The sequence below is a fragment of the Barbus barbus genome (assembly GCF_936440315.1).
Source record: "Barbus barbus genome assembly, chromosome: 6".
NCBI lineage: Eukaryota > Metazoa > Chordata > Actinopteri > Cypriniformes > Cyprinidae > Barbus > Barbus barbus.
In genome coordinates, this window is record NC_136734.1 from 1418134 (window position 1) to 1435429 (window position 17296).

At 33.1% G+C, this 17296-nt stretch overlaps 2 protein-coding genes across 3 annotated transcripts in view; one reads left to right on the forward strand and one right to left on the reverse strand.

Annotated features, from left to right (window-relative positions):
- LOC306871772 (guanine nucleotide-binding protein G(I)/G(S)/G(O) subunit gamma-10-like) overlaps positions 1 to 17296 on the forward strand; it is a 480959-nt gene that overhangs the window by 250207 nt on the left and 213456 nt on the right. The gene's annotated exons all lie outside the window — the stretch shown is intronic.
- Positions 1 to 17296, reverse strand: part of LOC306871757 (colorectal mutant cancer protein-like) — an 84563-nt gene that overhangs the window by 44118 nt on the left and 23149 nt on the right. For both annotated transcript variants that reach the window (XM_079419895.1, XM_079419896.1), the window contains one exon: positions 2015 to 2128. In XM_079419895.1, the coding sequence (XP_079276021.1) occupies positions 2015 to 2128 (114 nt within the window). The remainder of the gene's footprint in view (positions 1 to 2014; positions 2129 to 17296) is intronic.

The window sequence follows — 17296 nt, forward strand, 5'->3', positions numbered from 1 at the left end:
TATATTTTTAAATATATAATTTTTATTTCAGTTTTAGTTATGTTAGCACATCATGTTTAATGTAAACAAATGCAAAATTTTTACATTATATTTAAGTTAATGTTTATTTTATTTAAAGTAATTTTCTTTTTGTTTTAGTTAGCTACTATAACCATCAACAAGCGGTTAATAGCTAATTAAGGGTCTTATAATCACATAATAAAAATTAATACTATTTATTAATACAATAAAACAGGCGAAAAAACAATAAATAAATCTAAAGCCATAAAAAAAACATTTTCGTTACTTGAAATAAATGTTCACTAAAATATGAAAAAAAAAAAAAAAAATTTTTTTTATATATATATATATATATATATATATATATATATATATATATATATATATATATATATATATATATATATATATATATATACATATACACACACACACACACATACACACACATATATATAAAGACAGAAATCACACAACAAAAATCAATTAAACCTTTACTAAAATTAAGAAAATGGAAAATATAAACAAATTAAAAACAGATTCAAAATATTACTAAAAACGTTATATACTTTTTGTTAATAGAGACCCAAGCCATAGATCTAACCACCTACAACATGCTACCAACCACGTAGCAACCACCTTTAACACCCTAGCAACTACACAGAAAACAACTCCAAACACCTTAGCAACTGCACAGCAACCACTCTAGCAACATCCAAGAATCACTATAGTGAGTTCTGCATAGTCAAACACCACTCACATTTTTTTTAGAAGATAAAATCAACTTCTTAACAGCATTCATGAATCAAACGTGATTTATAATTCGTCAGATTATTTTTTCAACAGACGTGCCTTCGAGTAAAAACTCAACACTGTAGATAAAGAGCATGAAAGAGCTGCTAGACACAATTAATGATTAATATCATCTGCTGTACAAGTGTTAATTGGGGTCTCAACATTAGCTCCTGATTAATAAGCAATCAAACCCACACAGCCGTGACGCTAATGACAGGAAACTGTGAGACGCTCAAGCGATGGAAAACATGACATTTACACGCTAAAGAGCAGCGATGACACGCATGACACCAATCAGGCTCAAGTTCACTGAGAACATGAAATCACACTGACTTTAATGCATTACTGGTCTTACTGTGAATGATTCATATATCTTTTTTACAATATTGCAATTGCAATACTTTACAATATTGTCAAGCCAACTTTAGATTATACTGAAAATATTAAGCAAGTAAAAAAGAAAGTATTTATCAACTGAATGCATGGTGAAAAATGAGTTTACATACCAGAATCAGGCCGGTTACAGCAAACTAAAAATAATATAAACAGAAAAATTTATTTTATAGAAATATATTTCATTTGTTCCTTAAAATAAAATAAAATGTAAATTATTAAATCTTTCTTTAAAAAATTTAAATGAAAATATAAAAATAAAAATGAAAACTGTAATCAAAATCTATTAATATAAACAAACAAACACTGACCATAAGAAAACTAACTTACTTTCCCTTATTGTCCACAAGTGGAAATGTATCTTTGGCTTCACAACACATTATACTCCCACAAAAAAGATCCTCGAGTCGGGATTCGAACACGGGACACCCGAAGCGCAATGGCACTTTTTATGATTTTATTAATTATTAGCTATTTATTGACTCACAAACCCCAGTTTGTGGCTTTAAGTGATGCAAAAAACCAGTAATGTAATTTTAGAGCAAGTAATTAGATTTTCATTAAAAATTACAAATGCAAACAGATGTTTTTCCTTTATAAATCACATGCAGTGCTGAATAGTTCACAGTAAGACCAGGAACAGCTTCAAGAAAGGAAGAGGGGCTGATTGTGTTTTCTGGATGGATGCTGGTTTTCAGTGAGATGGAGAGTGGATGCACTGCAGAGATGGCATGCAGGTTTGTTGTGTGCAAACATCTCGTGTACCAGGATCTGACAGCGGTGTGTGTGTGTGTGTGTGTGTGTGAGAGTGTGTGAGTGTAGTGACCTGTGCTTTGGCCAGTCTCTTCTCCAGCGTGTCTCTCTCTCTCTCGGTCTGCAGCAGCCGCTGGTTGAGCTCCACCACGTCGCCCTTCAGAGATGCCAGTGCAGCCAGATGCAGCTACACACACACACACACACACACACACACACACACACACACACACACACACATTACAGCACGCAGTCATAAAATCATGTTGGACTTTATATAAACATCTACTGTTCAGAAGTCTGCAATAATTATGATTTTTAATGTTTTTGATGGAAGTCTTAAGGCATTTATTTGATCAGAAATACTGTTTTCTATATAAATATCTGTTAAAATGCGATTGATTTCTGTGATTAAATATGTATTTTCAGCATCATTACTCCAGTCTTCAGTGTCACATGATCTTCAGAAATCATTCTAATATACTGATTTACTGCTCAACAAACATTTCTGATTATTATCAATGTTGAAAACAGTTGTGCTGCTCAATATTTTTGTGGAAACTGTGATACATTTTATTTTTCAGGATTCACAGATGAATAGAAAGTTCAAAAGAACAGCATTTATTTGAAACAGAAAACTTTTGTAACATTATAAATGTCTTTACTGTCACTTTTGATCAATTTAATGCTTTCTTACTGAACAAAAGTATTCATTTCTTTAAAATAAATCTTGCTGACCCATGTGAGTGATCATCATCATCATCATCATCTAAACAGATCTGACAAAGCTATCATTTCTTTACATGTAAAATGTTTTTGCAGTGGAAACACACACACACTGCTGGCTGGTCGTCTACTGGCATCAGCTGGTAAACATGAAATCAACCTCCATTTGAATTCTACAGTGGATCTGTGATGTCTACTCAAATCTATTTCACACCTCAGCAGAGAGAAAGAAAGAAAATCCTGAGTGTATGAGAACCAGCCACACACACACACACACACACACCTCTTTGAGAAACACTCTTTCACACACCATCAGCATCTGGCATGAAAACACTGCATTCAGTGTGTGTGTGTGTGTGTGTGTGTGTTACACTGAAAGTGTTCAGCTCAGGCTAAAACGGTTTATTTAGGACTATATATATTTTCCCACATACTATAAAATTATGACCCTTGCAGTAAATCTACAACTAAGTCACTACCAACAACTTTGCAAGACTGTTTAACTCGTATTCTAATGATTAATTTCATTTATGACTACAAGGTGCAAAAGGAATGACATTTGCTAGTATTGTTTTACAGCAAAAATAAAATACATATGAAATTTAATAAATTGCAAAAAGATAATAAATAGTGCTAAACTGCCACTACACCAATAAACAAAAGTGTTAACAAATATTCAAATATGCTGATTTGCTGCTCAAGAAACATTTATGATTATTATCTTTGTTGAAAACAGTTGTGCTGCCCAATATTTTCATGATAACGTAGACATTTAAGCACTCAATCCACACTTTCATACCAAAGCAGCCAGAAAACGAGTATAAATCAGAAACACGGTGGGTAATAAATACACAGTCACATGCTGAGATCTGAGAGACGAGGACAAATGCATTATAAAATACAGCACTGTCTGCAAACGTTAGGAGAACACTGACAGAGTGCTGAGAGAATGAAGACGGATGAGTTACGCAGAGGAAGCGACTGCAGCAACAGTAATTCAGCCAATTAGAAATCCCATTCCAACGAGCGCGACCTCTGACCTCTATTGTGACGGCTGATGGACGAGACGAGTATGAACATCAGACAGCGACAGCAGTCAATGAACATCAGCTGGAGTCTTTACAGAATCCATACGCCACCAAAATAATACATCTGACTCATTTCTGTTTATTTCTATCTTGAGAAACTCAAATGAAGCGTCAAAGTCTTTTATTGCCATATGCACCATGTATGAAGCAAAATGAAAAAAGTGCTGTCAAACGATTAATCGCAATTAAATTGCATCCAAAATAAAAGTGTGTGTTTACATAATGTGTGTGTGTATTGTTTATATTTGAAGAGTTCATTTGCAAAAACCGATAAACACCACTTTAAATAAAAAAGAACTGATTGCCGTGCCTTATTCTCCACATACAGTGGGTACGGAAAGTATTCAGACCCCCTTCAATTTTTGTTATATTGCAGCCATTTGCTAAAATCATTTAAGTTCATTTTTTTCCTCATTAATGTACACACAGCACCCCATATTGACAGAAAAACACAGAATTGTTGACATTTTTGCAGATTTATTAAAAAAGAAAAACTGAAATATCACATGGTCCTAACAGTTACAGCTGTCTTCATTTATTATGCATATATAAATACACACACATACAGTATATATTTAGAAAATATTTACATGTAAGAAATTTTAGCTGATAATTTCAGTTGCAGAACATTCGGTGCATCCCTAATTGATATAATACATCTATGCAAAAATAATAAATATCATATGATCCATTTCAAAAGTATCAGTCTTTCATCATTATATAAATTTGAAGCCAACGAGGATTATTTTATATATGCACATATATAGTGTGCATTTAATTTAATTAAAATAAACCCAAAATATACCAAATAAAAACCAATTTAAACTATAATAAAAACTAAAAAAAACAAACAACATGACCAGAACAAAACAAAAAAAATTCTAACCAGTAATTAGTATTAGCTACCATTATCTGAATGAAATGCACATATCTTTAGAGGCCTATAAACCAGCCGAAATGTTTACTCTCTGAGAATCTGCTTCCTGTAAGTGTTTCCTGTCGTTCATCCATTTCCTGAATCACTGTCCGCTCCGGATTAAAGAAACACCTGGAAAATTCCTCCTGAGCGGAGCGTGACCCTGTGAGCGCAAATCAAACACAGCTGGAGCTATAGTGCACCCACCGCTGATATAAAAACAGCTCTGTCTCATAAAAACACACTTATATACTCATGCCTGACCTTATGAAACATTCATGGACTCACACTTGAAATCTGTCATGCTTTCACAGAAAAACATGGACCATGCTGGGTGGAAAAAGTCTCATGTGAGAGGGGATGTAATATTATAGGTCAGAAGACACATTTGTACAGTAATTATTCATTTCTGAAGATGAAGATACACCACATCAGAAGACACAGTCATTTGGTGGCAAACAAACCAAATTAATGAAATGGGACTTGATTGATTGACGTTGCAAATTTAAAACCCTTAAAGAAATACTCCAGGTTCAATATTAATGCATCTATTGACAGCATCTGTAGCATTACATTTATTAACACAGAAAATCAGTTGACACACACAATGTGTTAACAGCTGCACGGAAAATAGAAATTAATTCACTTGGAATATGCATTTTAAAGGTTTTCTTAAAATATGATTATTTATAAAGTTTTAATATTGTTTATGAATATTAATTGTTCAGAGATATTTTCAAATAGTAAACAAATACTAAATCAAATTAACTTTAAAAATAAACAAAACAAAAATCAAACAACTATTTGATGTTTAAATACTGAAGAAATAGTAAAATAATTAAATTAAGAATTTAAAAACTAATCTAATTTAATACTGTTGCATATGTAGGTAGAATATTATTGGATGTTTAAATTAAATAAGAATTCTAAAAAATTCTAAGCTGCATATACAAGTAGAATATTAGTTTTTTATATATACAAATACTAAAATTAGTAAATTAAATTAAAAAAATAAAACATTTTAATTCACTACAGCTGCATATAAAATTAGAAAATAGGCCACAAAAACTGCAAAATTACTACATTAATGTTATTATAACTCAATAGAGTTGAATATAAGTAGAATATTATTAGATTTTAGATATACTACATATATAATAAATCTATTAAATTTACTTTAATAATTTTAAATTATACTATTGTAATTCAATACAGCTGCAAAGTAGAATATCCGATTTTTAACTACCACACAAATACAAAATTGACTCAATTAAATTAATTCTAATTCAGTACAGTTGCATGTTTTCCCGTCCTCTTCAGTTAACTATACACTACCAGTCCATGTTAAATCTGTAAAAAATACATTGCCACAAGCATTATTTGTGTTTAGTAAAGCAGGTAATCTCTAGACAGCCTATTAAAGATGTCAGGAAGGCCAACATGACCTCAGACACAATAAAGGTCGTCTGGCAAACGCTTGTATTTTGAGACGTTCATCATATCGAAGAGACGGACACAACAAACAACAGTCTTCTGAAAAGCAGACTAACACCTCTCTGTTGTTGTTCTGAACCCACAGAAGCAGACCAGCCAAACGCAGCACGAGGGGCTCGTTTAACAGCGGCTAATTGAACAGATTACGGGCCGCAGCTCGCGTTACTCCATGTGTTACTAATGACGCCATTTCCAGAAACTTCACACAACTTTCCTTCTAGTTCTCCAGCAGAACATCACGTCCAAATATACACCAGCTGTTTTTAAGAGACTCTGGAAGCGCTTATACTTATTACAAAGAGAAAATCAAACAGCATATGCTCTTAAATTAAATTAACTTTTAAAAAATATTCTTCTAATTCAGTACATATACAAGTAGAAAATGTAGCAGATTTTCAAACTACAGAAAGAGGAAAATTACAAAAATTGAATTAATATATATATATATATATATAATATATATATATATATATATATATATATATATATATATATATATACACACACACACACACACACACACACACATTCATACATACATATAGTTATAATTTAATACAGCCACATACACAAGTAGAATATTAGTAGATTTTAGTAGATGTGTGTCGATATAAATCCCCAAATACTACACAAAATTCTATTTTATTCATTCTAATTCAATACAGCTGCATATACAAATAGAATGTTATTAGATTTTCAAATACTATGCAAGTACTAAATTTATTACATTAAATTAACTAAGAATTAAAAAAATAAACTAATGCAATACAGCTGCATATAAAATATTATTAGAGTTTTAAACACTACACAAATAATTGTGAACTACAAAAAAAACAGTTTTAAAGCCGACGTGATTCCTGAGAAACATCACAGAATTTGTTGTCCAAGTCCAAATATGAGCTCTTTTTAAGAGACTTTGGAGATTTTTTTTATATAGAGAATAAAACAGCATATTTGGTTGAATTTTGTGATTCATAAACAGCAAGAACAAACGCATGTATTGTAAAAACTGGAGTAATCCACATAAGTGCTGTCGTCCAGCTGATTTAAATATTCACACAGACGCGGTGGAGTTTGTAATCTGCTAATGACCCGCTCCAGCATTTCTCCAGGGGTCACAATCAGGTTAAAAGCATTGAGCGCTCAGCCTGATCTCCACGTCTCCTCGTGCTCCTCTTTAATGGACTCTATTACAGAGTCACATGATGAAGACGCCTGAATATATCACACACAACTGGATCTTTATTACTGACCCTTAAGGGAATCGAACCAGCAACATTCGGGATGGCTTTAGACCATCAGCCTCCATATCAACAGGTTTACACGCACAACTTTAAAAAACAGCACTTCCAGGGTTATTATCGTTAACTAAAACTAAAAACATTACAAAAAGATTTTCGTTACTTGAAACAAAATAAACATGAACTGAAATTAAAGAGTCAAAAATTCAAGATATTTCATTGAAGCTAATCGTCAAGGCAGCATTTCTCATTTTAATTTAGTTTATTTCTTTGGTGAAATATTTCTACACTTAATAATACAGAGAACATTTTTGTGAAAATGGTCAAACAAAGTTGTGAAATCAGTGAAATATACTGTACCATATACAGTAAATATTCTCAATTTTAAAATATTTTGACTGAAAATTAACAAAAAAAAAATTAAGGACATCCTAAAAATATAATTTGTTAGTCAAATAGTTTATACACTTAAAAAAAATAGATGTAAAGCATAAACAATGAAATATCAAAAATATTCTCCATTCTCAAATATTTTAATTCACATTTAATTAAAATAGAGTATATCCTAAAAATATAAATGCTAGTTTATTTTTTGTGAAATAAACTTAAATAATTGATGTAAAGCATGAGCAAAATGAAGAAATATTCCGAAAAAAATATTCTCCATTCTCAATTAATATTTTGACAAAAAATATTAATTATATCCTAAAATATAATTTGTTGGTCAAATACTCTTAATAGATGTAAAGCATGAACAAAAATATGCTTTAAAAATTATTATTTTATTATTACTAGTTTTTAAACAGTTTTTGGTTAAACATTTTTACACTTAAAAATACTAATATAAATTTTAAAGCTGTGAAATAAATAAAAAAATATTTTATATAAATATTCTTAATTCTTCAAACACTAGTTTACTTTCATGAAATAAACTATGGATTTAAAGCGTGAACAAAACAACATTCTAAAAGCTTAAAGTATATCTTAAAAACATAATACGTATCTTTTCATGAAATAAACTGAATTAATTTGTCAATTGTAGACAATTTACAGTTGGATTTTTTTGTTCAATTCAAACAATCACTTATGTGATTTTATTATAGTTCTTTATTATTGTGATATTTAGAAAGACACTGATTTATTTATTTACACAAGATCCTGGCACATTAAATGCTGCTTATGGGTTACTGTACAATGTCAAATCTGAGTCCTGAAGCAAAACCAGTACTCATCCAGACCTCAGTGCCAAGTCTCGTTTCTAGTTTCTAATTCATTAAGTTCTGTTTCGTTTCATTAAGTCAGAAGCGGATCATTAATGCCTGTGAAAGCAGGTCTGAGACTCAATATCTCACTCAGCTCTATAAGAAGCATTAAACCACACGAGTAACGCTGACACACACACGGTTTATGTTGAGTTCAGATCAGACCCACACAAAACCAGCACAACCTGAACCCCAACAACCAATACTCACAATAGTCTTCTGCTCACTGCATGCCATTTTATCACATATTTTGACTAATATTATGATTATCAGCTCAGTTAACTCCATTCTGCCTTATTCTGCACATTTCACCCCAAAATCAGTGCAGAAAATGCAACCAAATCATAAATGCACTTCCACAATGGTGTTGTTTCAATATAAGAAGCCATCGTTAACCAAGCATGTGCCACATCAGTCATTTCATGTCCTGAGTTCAAGCTAAATCAAGCAGATAAATACAAGAAATGGTTTTTGCTTATTCTGCACATATTCTTCACTGACCTGAACATCTTTGTGTTTAAATTTTTGTTTACGTAAATAAATATATATAGGAACATTTCTTATTATTATCATCAATGCTGAAAACAGTTGCGCTGCTCAATATTTTTGTTGAAAATATTGAAAATAATACATTTTATTTTCAAAATTCACAGATGAATAGAAAGTTCAAAAGAACAGGATTTATTTGAGAAAGCTACTGTAACATTATAAATGTAACTTTTTATCAATTTAATGCATCTTTGCTGAATAAAATCTGCCCCCAAAATTTTGAATGGCGGTGTAGATTATATATTATGAATATAGTTGGTGATGACTGACTGAAATGCCAATAAACAGAGAAACACACACACACACACACACACACACACACACAACTACACATCCCAACCTGCCAATATGAGATTTTACATAATGCATTCAATTTGGGAATGACTAACAAGATGTTACATAATAAAAACAGCCACTCTGAAACGTCTGTCAGGAAACGGTTCAGTTGAGCTCTGCAGCTGGATCATGACGACTCACACACACACACACACACACACACACACGGCTAATTTACCCAGCTGTCTGACAACATGTCAGAGGTGCCTATGCTGCTGACAGGAATGCTGGGAATCATTTCTTCCAAACACACTCACACACACACACACACACACACACACGTCTGGTTTGCTATCCTTGTGGGGACTCTCCATAGGTGTAATGGTTTTTCTACTGTACATACTGTATATTATATTGCCCTACACCAACCCTACACCTAAACCTACTCCTTACAGGAAACTTTCTGCATTTTTAGATTTTCAAAAAACTTCATTCTGTGTGATTTATAAGCTTGTTTACCCGTGGGGACCTCAATTTAGGTCCCCACCGTGACACAAGTCCCCAAGAGTCTGTGTGTATTCAGGTTTAAGTCTCCACCTGCATAGAAAAACAGGTACACACACTCTCTCTCTCTCACACACACACACACACACACTCTCTCTCTCTCTCTCTCTCTCACACACTCACACACACACACACACACACTCTCTCTCTCTCTCTCACACTCACACACACACACACACTCTCTCTCTCTCTCTCTCTCACACTCACACACACACACACACACACACACACACACACACTCTCTCTCTCTCTCTCTCACTCACACACACTCTCTCTCTCACTCACACACTCACACGATCCGCTCACCTTTGACTGTCACTGATATGACGTCTCTCTCTGGTGTGTGTCGCTGCTGCTAAACTCCAAATGAAAGGCTCAAGCATCCGATCATCATCTGCGCTTCTAGTCTCGGTTCGTTCACATATGAATATTATAAAGTGTCTGTTCGCAGCCGTGTGAGTCTCCTATAGTGGACTACAGACGCTCTGCGTCCTCCGCTTCCTTTAACTGTTTACGCCGGCCTTTCCTTCCTGTCAGGATAGGGAGGGAGCGTCTCTGTGTGTCAGGCCTTTGTTATGATTATCATTATTATAACTGTATATACACTAGTAGTCCAGAGATATGAGGTTATTTAATAGCCAATGCCTAAATTGTAATACGTTCTTATTCAGGCTTTTATTCAGCATTAATTGATCTAAAGTGACAGTAAAAGACATTTATAAGGTTACAAAAGATTTCTATTTCAAATAAATGCTGTTCTTTTGAACTTTCTATTCATCTGTGAATCCTGAAAAATAAAATGTATCACGGTTTCCACAAAAATATTGAGCAGCACAACTGTTTTCAACATAATAACATAACATTGATAATAATCAGAAATGTTTCTTGAGCAGTAAATCAGTATATTATAATGATTTCTGAAGATCATGTGACACTGAAGACTGGAGTAATGATGCTGAAAATACAGCTGCGCATCACAGAAATAAATTAGGATTTAAAATATATTCAAATAGAAATCAGGTATAATAATATTAATAAAATGTTTACTTCATTATTGATCAAATAAATGCAGCCTTAAATCATAAAACATAGAATTCCAGAAAACACATTTCATTTAGCAATGTCTATTATTGTCTAACTGTCCAGATTTCACAAATTCAATTCATTAGACATGCTTTAAATTTTAAATACATTAAATAACATTTTTATTAAACCATTAACATGTAAAACAAAAATTAAATTTGGGGAAAATAATACATTTCATAGGGCCTTATTATTGTTGGAATTTTAACTTATTAAACTTATAAGTTATTAACTTAAAAAATAAAAAATATAAGGCCCTATTATTGCTTAAATTTGAATAAATTATTCATTTATTATTATTAAACGTTTTACTGTATTTTTGCTCAAATAAATAAATGAAGCCGTGGTGATCAGAAGAGACTTCTTTGAAAAATATATTTAAAAAAAACAATCTCTTACCAATCTCAAACTGATAGCGTATTTAACTTAATGATGACAAAATAAATATAAACAACATTTGCTGAAATCAAGATTTTATAATTGACACACAGAGGAACTACAACTTCCATTAATTGTCCAAGTCAACTTCTGACAATCTCAAATTTCCTCTAAAACAGGTTGATATATCAGTCTGTCACTAATACAGACCATAATACATCAAAAACACAGAAACAAATTGAATAAAAAATTCAAAGCATCTAAATTGAAAGAATTTAAAAAGAATAGTTTTTTTTCCATTAGAAACAAACCGAAAAGCCCGATTCGCAGCAACAGCATCATGGCGGGTTATAAAGCATGACAGTAACTGGAGCGTGATTCACTTTCGTTCAGACACGCAAACTTCCCCCAAAGCACTGCAAAAATGTGAATCGTTTAGAGACTAAATTGCAGGCGATTCACTTTATTGGGCCGAGTGTTTTTAACATCAGTCGCAGGATGACGTTTGCAGGCTTGAGTTCCTGCAGCTACTAACGTGTAACGTCAGACCTCAAACACTCACGATGAGGCTGAGGTCAAAGGTCGTGGTCAACACGCTGGACATCAAAGATAACGGTTTTTGAAAGAAAAACAATGTTTAAGTCGTCTTGTTTTAAGTGCAGTATGAAAGGTTTTACGTTCACATCATTTTAAGAATCAGGGAACTCTAAATTCAACAAATCAGAGCCCCGTGATTTCTAAAATGCAGAAAACATGGACAGAATCCCAGAATCTAGTCATAAAAATGGAATTTACAATATAGTGTAGAATGTCACCAAATCTGGCAAAACAGGGGAAAAAATTGAGCAAAAAATAAAACAAAATTTATATATATATTTAAAGTTTTATTGAATCATATGAAAAGACATGCTTTTGATTATTAAATTTCAATTAAAATATTAGGCCTAAATTGCAATCCAGAAATATTCCATAGGGCGATATTATTTATACATTTTTAAATTATTAAATTGTTAAAGCTTTATGAATTCAATTGATTAGACATGCTGTTATACACGCAATTACTAAAACTAAAATAAACCTTTAAAATGAAATTTAAAAAAATTCAAACATAAAACAGAATTCTGGAGATAAATAAATAAATTAAATAAAACGTAATTTGGGATGAAAGCAAATAAAACATTCCTTAAGGCCCAATTATTTATAATTTTTAAATAATTTATTAAATTGTTAAAGCCTTACCTATCCATCTATCTATCTATATCTATATACAGTATATTGATTAGACAAACCTTTTAATGATTAAAATGAAATTAAATCATTAAAATGAAATCCAGGAAAATAGCATAATATAAAATCAATTTGCAATCAGAAGATGCTCTGAAAAACACTTCAAGGTAAAAGTAAACTTTGTATTTAATTTGCTGGCATCTACAAGACTGCCACAGAATGAGCGTTCACGTGTTTCCCACCGGTGGAATGCAAGCAGACCGTAAACAATCAGACACTGAAGATTCCCATCAGGAAGAGGATCTCCACCCCGCCGGTCAAACACCAGAAGAAAACGCCTGACGAACAACAATAACAGCAGCGCAGAGGGTCATTTCCATATCATTCCCCGGTCAGAATGAGTTCTAACGAGTTTCTCTGTTCATTAGTGGATCTGCATCTCCAATTCAAATCAAAGCTCCACCAGCTCTGAATCTAATCAGCTTTGCTCTGGATAAATAATACGAGCGTGAAAGCAAAGATCCAAGTCATTTCAAGCCAAATTAATCAGATCTACCTCTGATATGTTTCTAAAACGTGTTTTTAATCAGTTTCTCTTCTAATGCGAAACACAGAGTCATAAATAAAGATGCTGAAGCTCATTAAGAGCTGGACGGATGCATCTGCATCTTCAACACATCAAACTGTATAACTGCATCGGCATCAAACTGCATAATACCCACATTCTGCCAAATATAACAGTGTTACATAAAAATCAGGTGGTTGATGCTGGTGAATCACATGAGTGAGCGAGGATCTTACACATGCCTGACTAACTGAACACTGAAATAACAGCAACGATACCGACATCAGTCACAGCACAGAGACGCTTCACATGCTAACTCAAAACTGCTCTAATCAGATCAGAATCACATTGTCATGTTATAAGAATCTAAAACTGCTAACATGTGGTGGCTTAATGAGCGAGTCATTGAGTCAACAGATTCATTTAGAAATTATACTTTCAATATGAAAGTAAACCACCAATATGTGGTGGCTTAAAGGAATACTCCACGTTTTTGGAAATAGGCTCATTTTCCAACTCCCCAAGAGTTTAACAGTTGACTGTTTTTGAATCCATTCAGCCGATCTCCGGGTCTGGCGGTAGCACTTTTAGCTTAGCTTAGTTTAGCATAGATCACTGGGTTTAGTAAGCTGAACACACAAATTTAAGCCATTTTTTGCATGAAAATATTTCTTTTATTTCTGCATAATCAAACATGCCACATCAAATCTCCAAAATGTGACATCTTTTGTGTCTAACCTGAACTATTACAGCAAAATGAGCTCGTTCTCCTGGCAGGTAACAAAAACAGTATTCCCCTATGAAACTCGAGGCATACGCGTCCATCTCTCTCCCTCTACAGAGCAGGAATAAAGGACATTTTGTCTTCAGAGAAGCTTTTATGAGCCACGGCTGCAGTGTAAATACTGCATTTATTTGGACTGAAGGGGCTGAAGGTACTTGAGGTGCTCACACGTTCGTTTTCCAGCTTAATGGTCTGTGAAAGGTGAATTATCTCTGTACACACTCGCTCTGAGGCCTCCGCGTCACACACACCAAACACACTTCACACACACACACACACACACACACACACACACACACACGTCAGGGCTCTCAGACCATCAGTCTTTAATGTTATAAATAGAAGAGGTTTGAGGCTGAGAGAGACACAAACACAGAAAAGAGCATCCAGATGAAAAGGAAAGCCGGAGAATCACTGTTATTAAAACTCAATCTGCAATCAGGAGAAATGGATCGGTAAGCGAATCAAGTGCTGACTAGAAGCATTACGAGTGTGTGTGGCTGTTTCTCTGAAATCAGTTACGACTCTTAAAATCCACAACAGCACCAATTATTCCAACAAATGAAATGCAACCATCAGCAAAATGAACAGGTTTATAAACGCTCTGTGATTCAGTTTACTGGACTCTTAAGAAGGTGATAAAATGAATGACAATTTTGCTGAAGCATTGAATATATTTCCATTTATCTGCTATTAAAAGATTTTGTGAAAAAAAACGAATAAAAATGAGATAACTAAATAACTAAAATAAATTAAGTTAAAGTATAATTACCAAAACTAAAATGGAAATAAAAATAAAAATTAACACTTAAAAACCACTTTTTAAAAAAAGAGAGAAATATTACCTAGGCGATAAATTGAAATTAAATGCATTTAAGTGCTAAAATTAATAAAATAGAAATTGAAATAAAATAAAGTTTAATAAATATAATTAAAACAATGACCAACAGCAAACTGAACAGATTCATAAACAGATCTGATTCGATTTATCACTTTTGACCAACAGGTGGCACCGTTATGAAAGTGATGTGGTGTGTTCCGTGTTAGGTGACAATGACACACACAAAGTGTCAATATGCCAAAGCATTGCAGAGATACGGCATGTTGCGGTGTTATGCGAAAACAGTTTTGTCGATCAACACAAAATCCATAACTTTTTGTCAGCATGGTCTGAAGATGATACGATTAAATTTTGATGAAAATCAGACCAATGGTCTAGGAGGAGTTCGAAAAAGTAGGTTTTTTAAGAAAATCAAAAGGGCAGAGAGGAAGTTTGGCTGACCATGGCAACATTGGTATCACTGTTCTCAGCATGACCCAAGGAATCTATTAATGCCAGTCTCATTATAATAGGAAACATTCACAGAAAGCTAGGTGGCACTGTCTCAAAACGTTTTGAGTACTTTCAGGTCATGGTCTCAATGGTACATACAAAGTTTCGTAATGGTACATCAATGCATTCATAAAAAATAGCATTTTATATCATAATACTCTATTATAGTCAATGCCAATTTCATGTTTTCATCAATTATAGCGCCACCAAGAGGTACAATGCCACCAATTTTTGTGTGTGTCTTTAGAGTGTGCCCATACATAAGTGTGTCAAATTTGGTGACAATATCTCATTTTGTTTTGGAGTTATAGACATATTTGTGTGTAAGTAGATGGAAAATGACTGATTATTGACTTAGTTTGCATTTTTGTGCCACTTACTATCAAAATTTTGGCAACTGGGTATTAGCATATAGGTGGGACGCTATGTTTCTGAATTTCCTACGGTGGTTTCGCGTCGATCGGAGTAACGGTTTCTAAGATATTGGCAAATGTTTTTTAAGCGCTAAAATGCAATGTAGCACAAACCATAAGGCAGAACCTGGCAAGTTTGGTATCGCTGGACTCAGCAAGGATTCAGGACTCTAAAAATGTGACAAATATTTCGACCAAACCAAAAGTTATAAGCATGTGAATATTTTATTTTACCACTAGGTGGCGCTGGTTCGAAGCTTCTCAGGCTCCTTCAAGGCATCGTGCTGATGACCCATACCAAGTTTTGTAATGATACATCAATGCATTCGTAAAATATAACATTTTACACAATTCAAAATGGCCAACGCCTAAAATAGCTGACATAGGAAAATTGGATACGGTTTGACTCGGCATGATGCACTGAATCTAAAGAGAGAAGTTTCTTGATTTTTGGTCAAGCCATTGAGAAGTTATAAGCAAAAATAGCCATTTTTCGTATCTCTTGACCACTAGGTGGCACTACGCCAAAACACTGCACGTAGCCTCAGGTCATGCTTGTTATAATACACACCAAGTTTTGTCTCAATACGCCAAACCGTTGCGGAGATATAGCCATTTTTGCATGCTTATCATAGAATTTGTTTGCGCGTTATTCGAGAACGCTTGGACGAATCAACTTGAATTCCATAACTTTTTGCCAGCATGGTCTGTAGATGATCTGAGACGATTTTGGTGAAAATCGGACGAACCGTCTAGGACGAGTTCGAAAAAGCAAGTTTTACGAACAATTGAAAGTAGCGAAAAAACTAAACCTTACGATTTTTTTAATTTTCATTTTGTGGCTTACGGTTCAAATGTTATTAGCATAAACATGAGTGAAACTTTGGACAAGTGGTGGCGCTAAATTTGCTTTGGTTAATGTTGAGACTGTCCTCTATCAGCGTGCCAAATTGTACAACTTTCCCGCAATCGGTTCTATGGGCTGCCATAGACGCAATGGCGGAAGAATAATAATAATAAGAATCCTAACTGTTTCAATAGGTGCCTAAGCATCGTGCTTGGCCCCTAATTACCATCAGCAAACTGAGCAGATTTATAAACAGCTGTTGTTTCGCTTGTTTCGACTCTGATAAAATTTAAATTAATTAAATAGTTAATTGATACAATTGATAAAAAATAAATTAAAAGTAATTTGCATATATTTGAAAATATTTACATTTATCAGATATTAAAAATCGCTTTTCCTTTTTTTTTTTTTTTATAAAATAAATATTATACAAAAAAACTAACTGAAATAAAATTTCAAGTTTAAGTTGAAGTATTAAAAACACTAAAACACAAATAAAAATAAAGCTTAAAATGTTAAAAGAAACAAACACTAATAAAAATGAAAAAATAAAATAAAAAAATAAATAAAAGCTTTCTGCAAAACATCAATAAATACTATAACAGTATA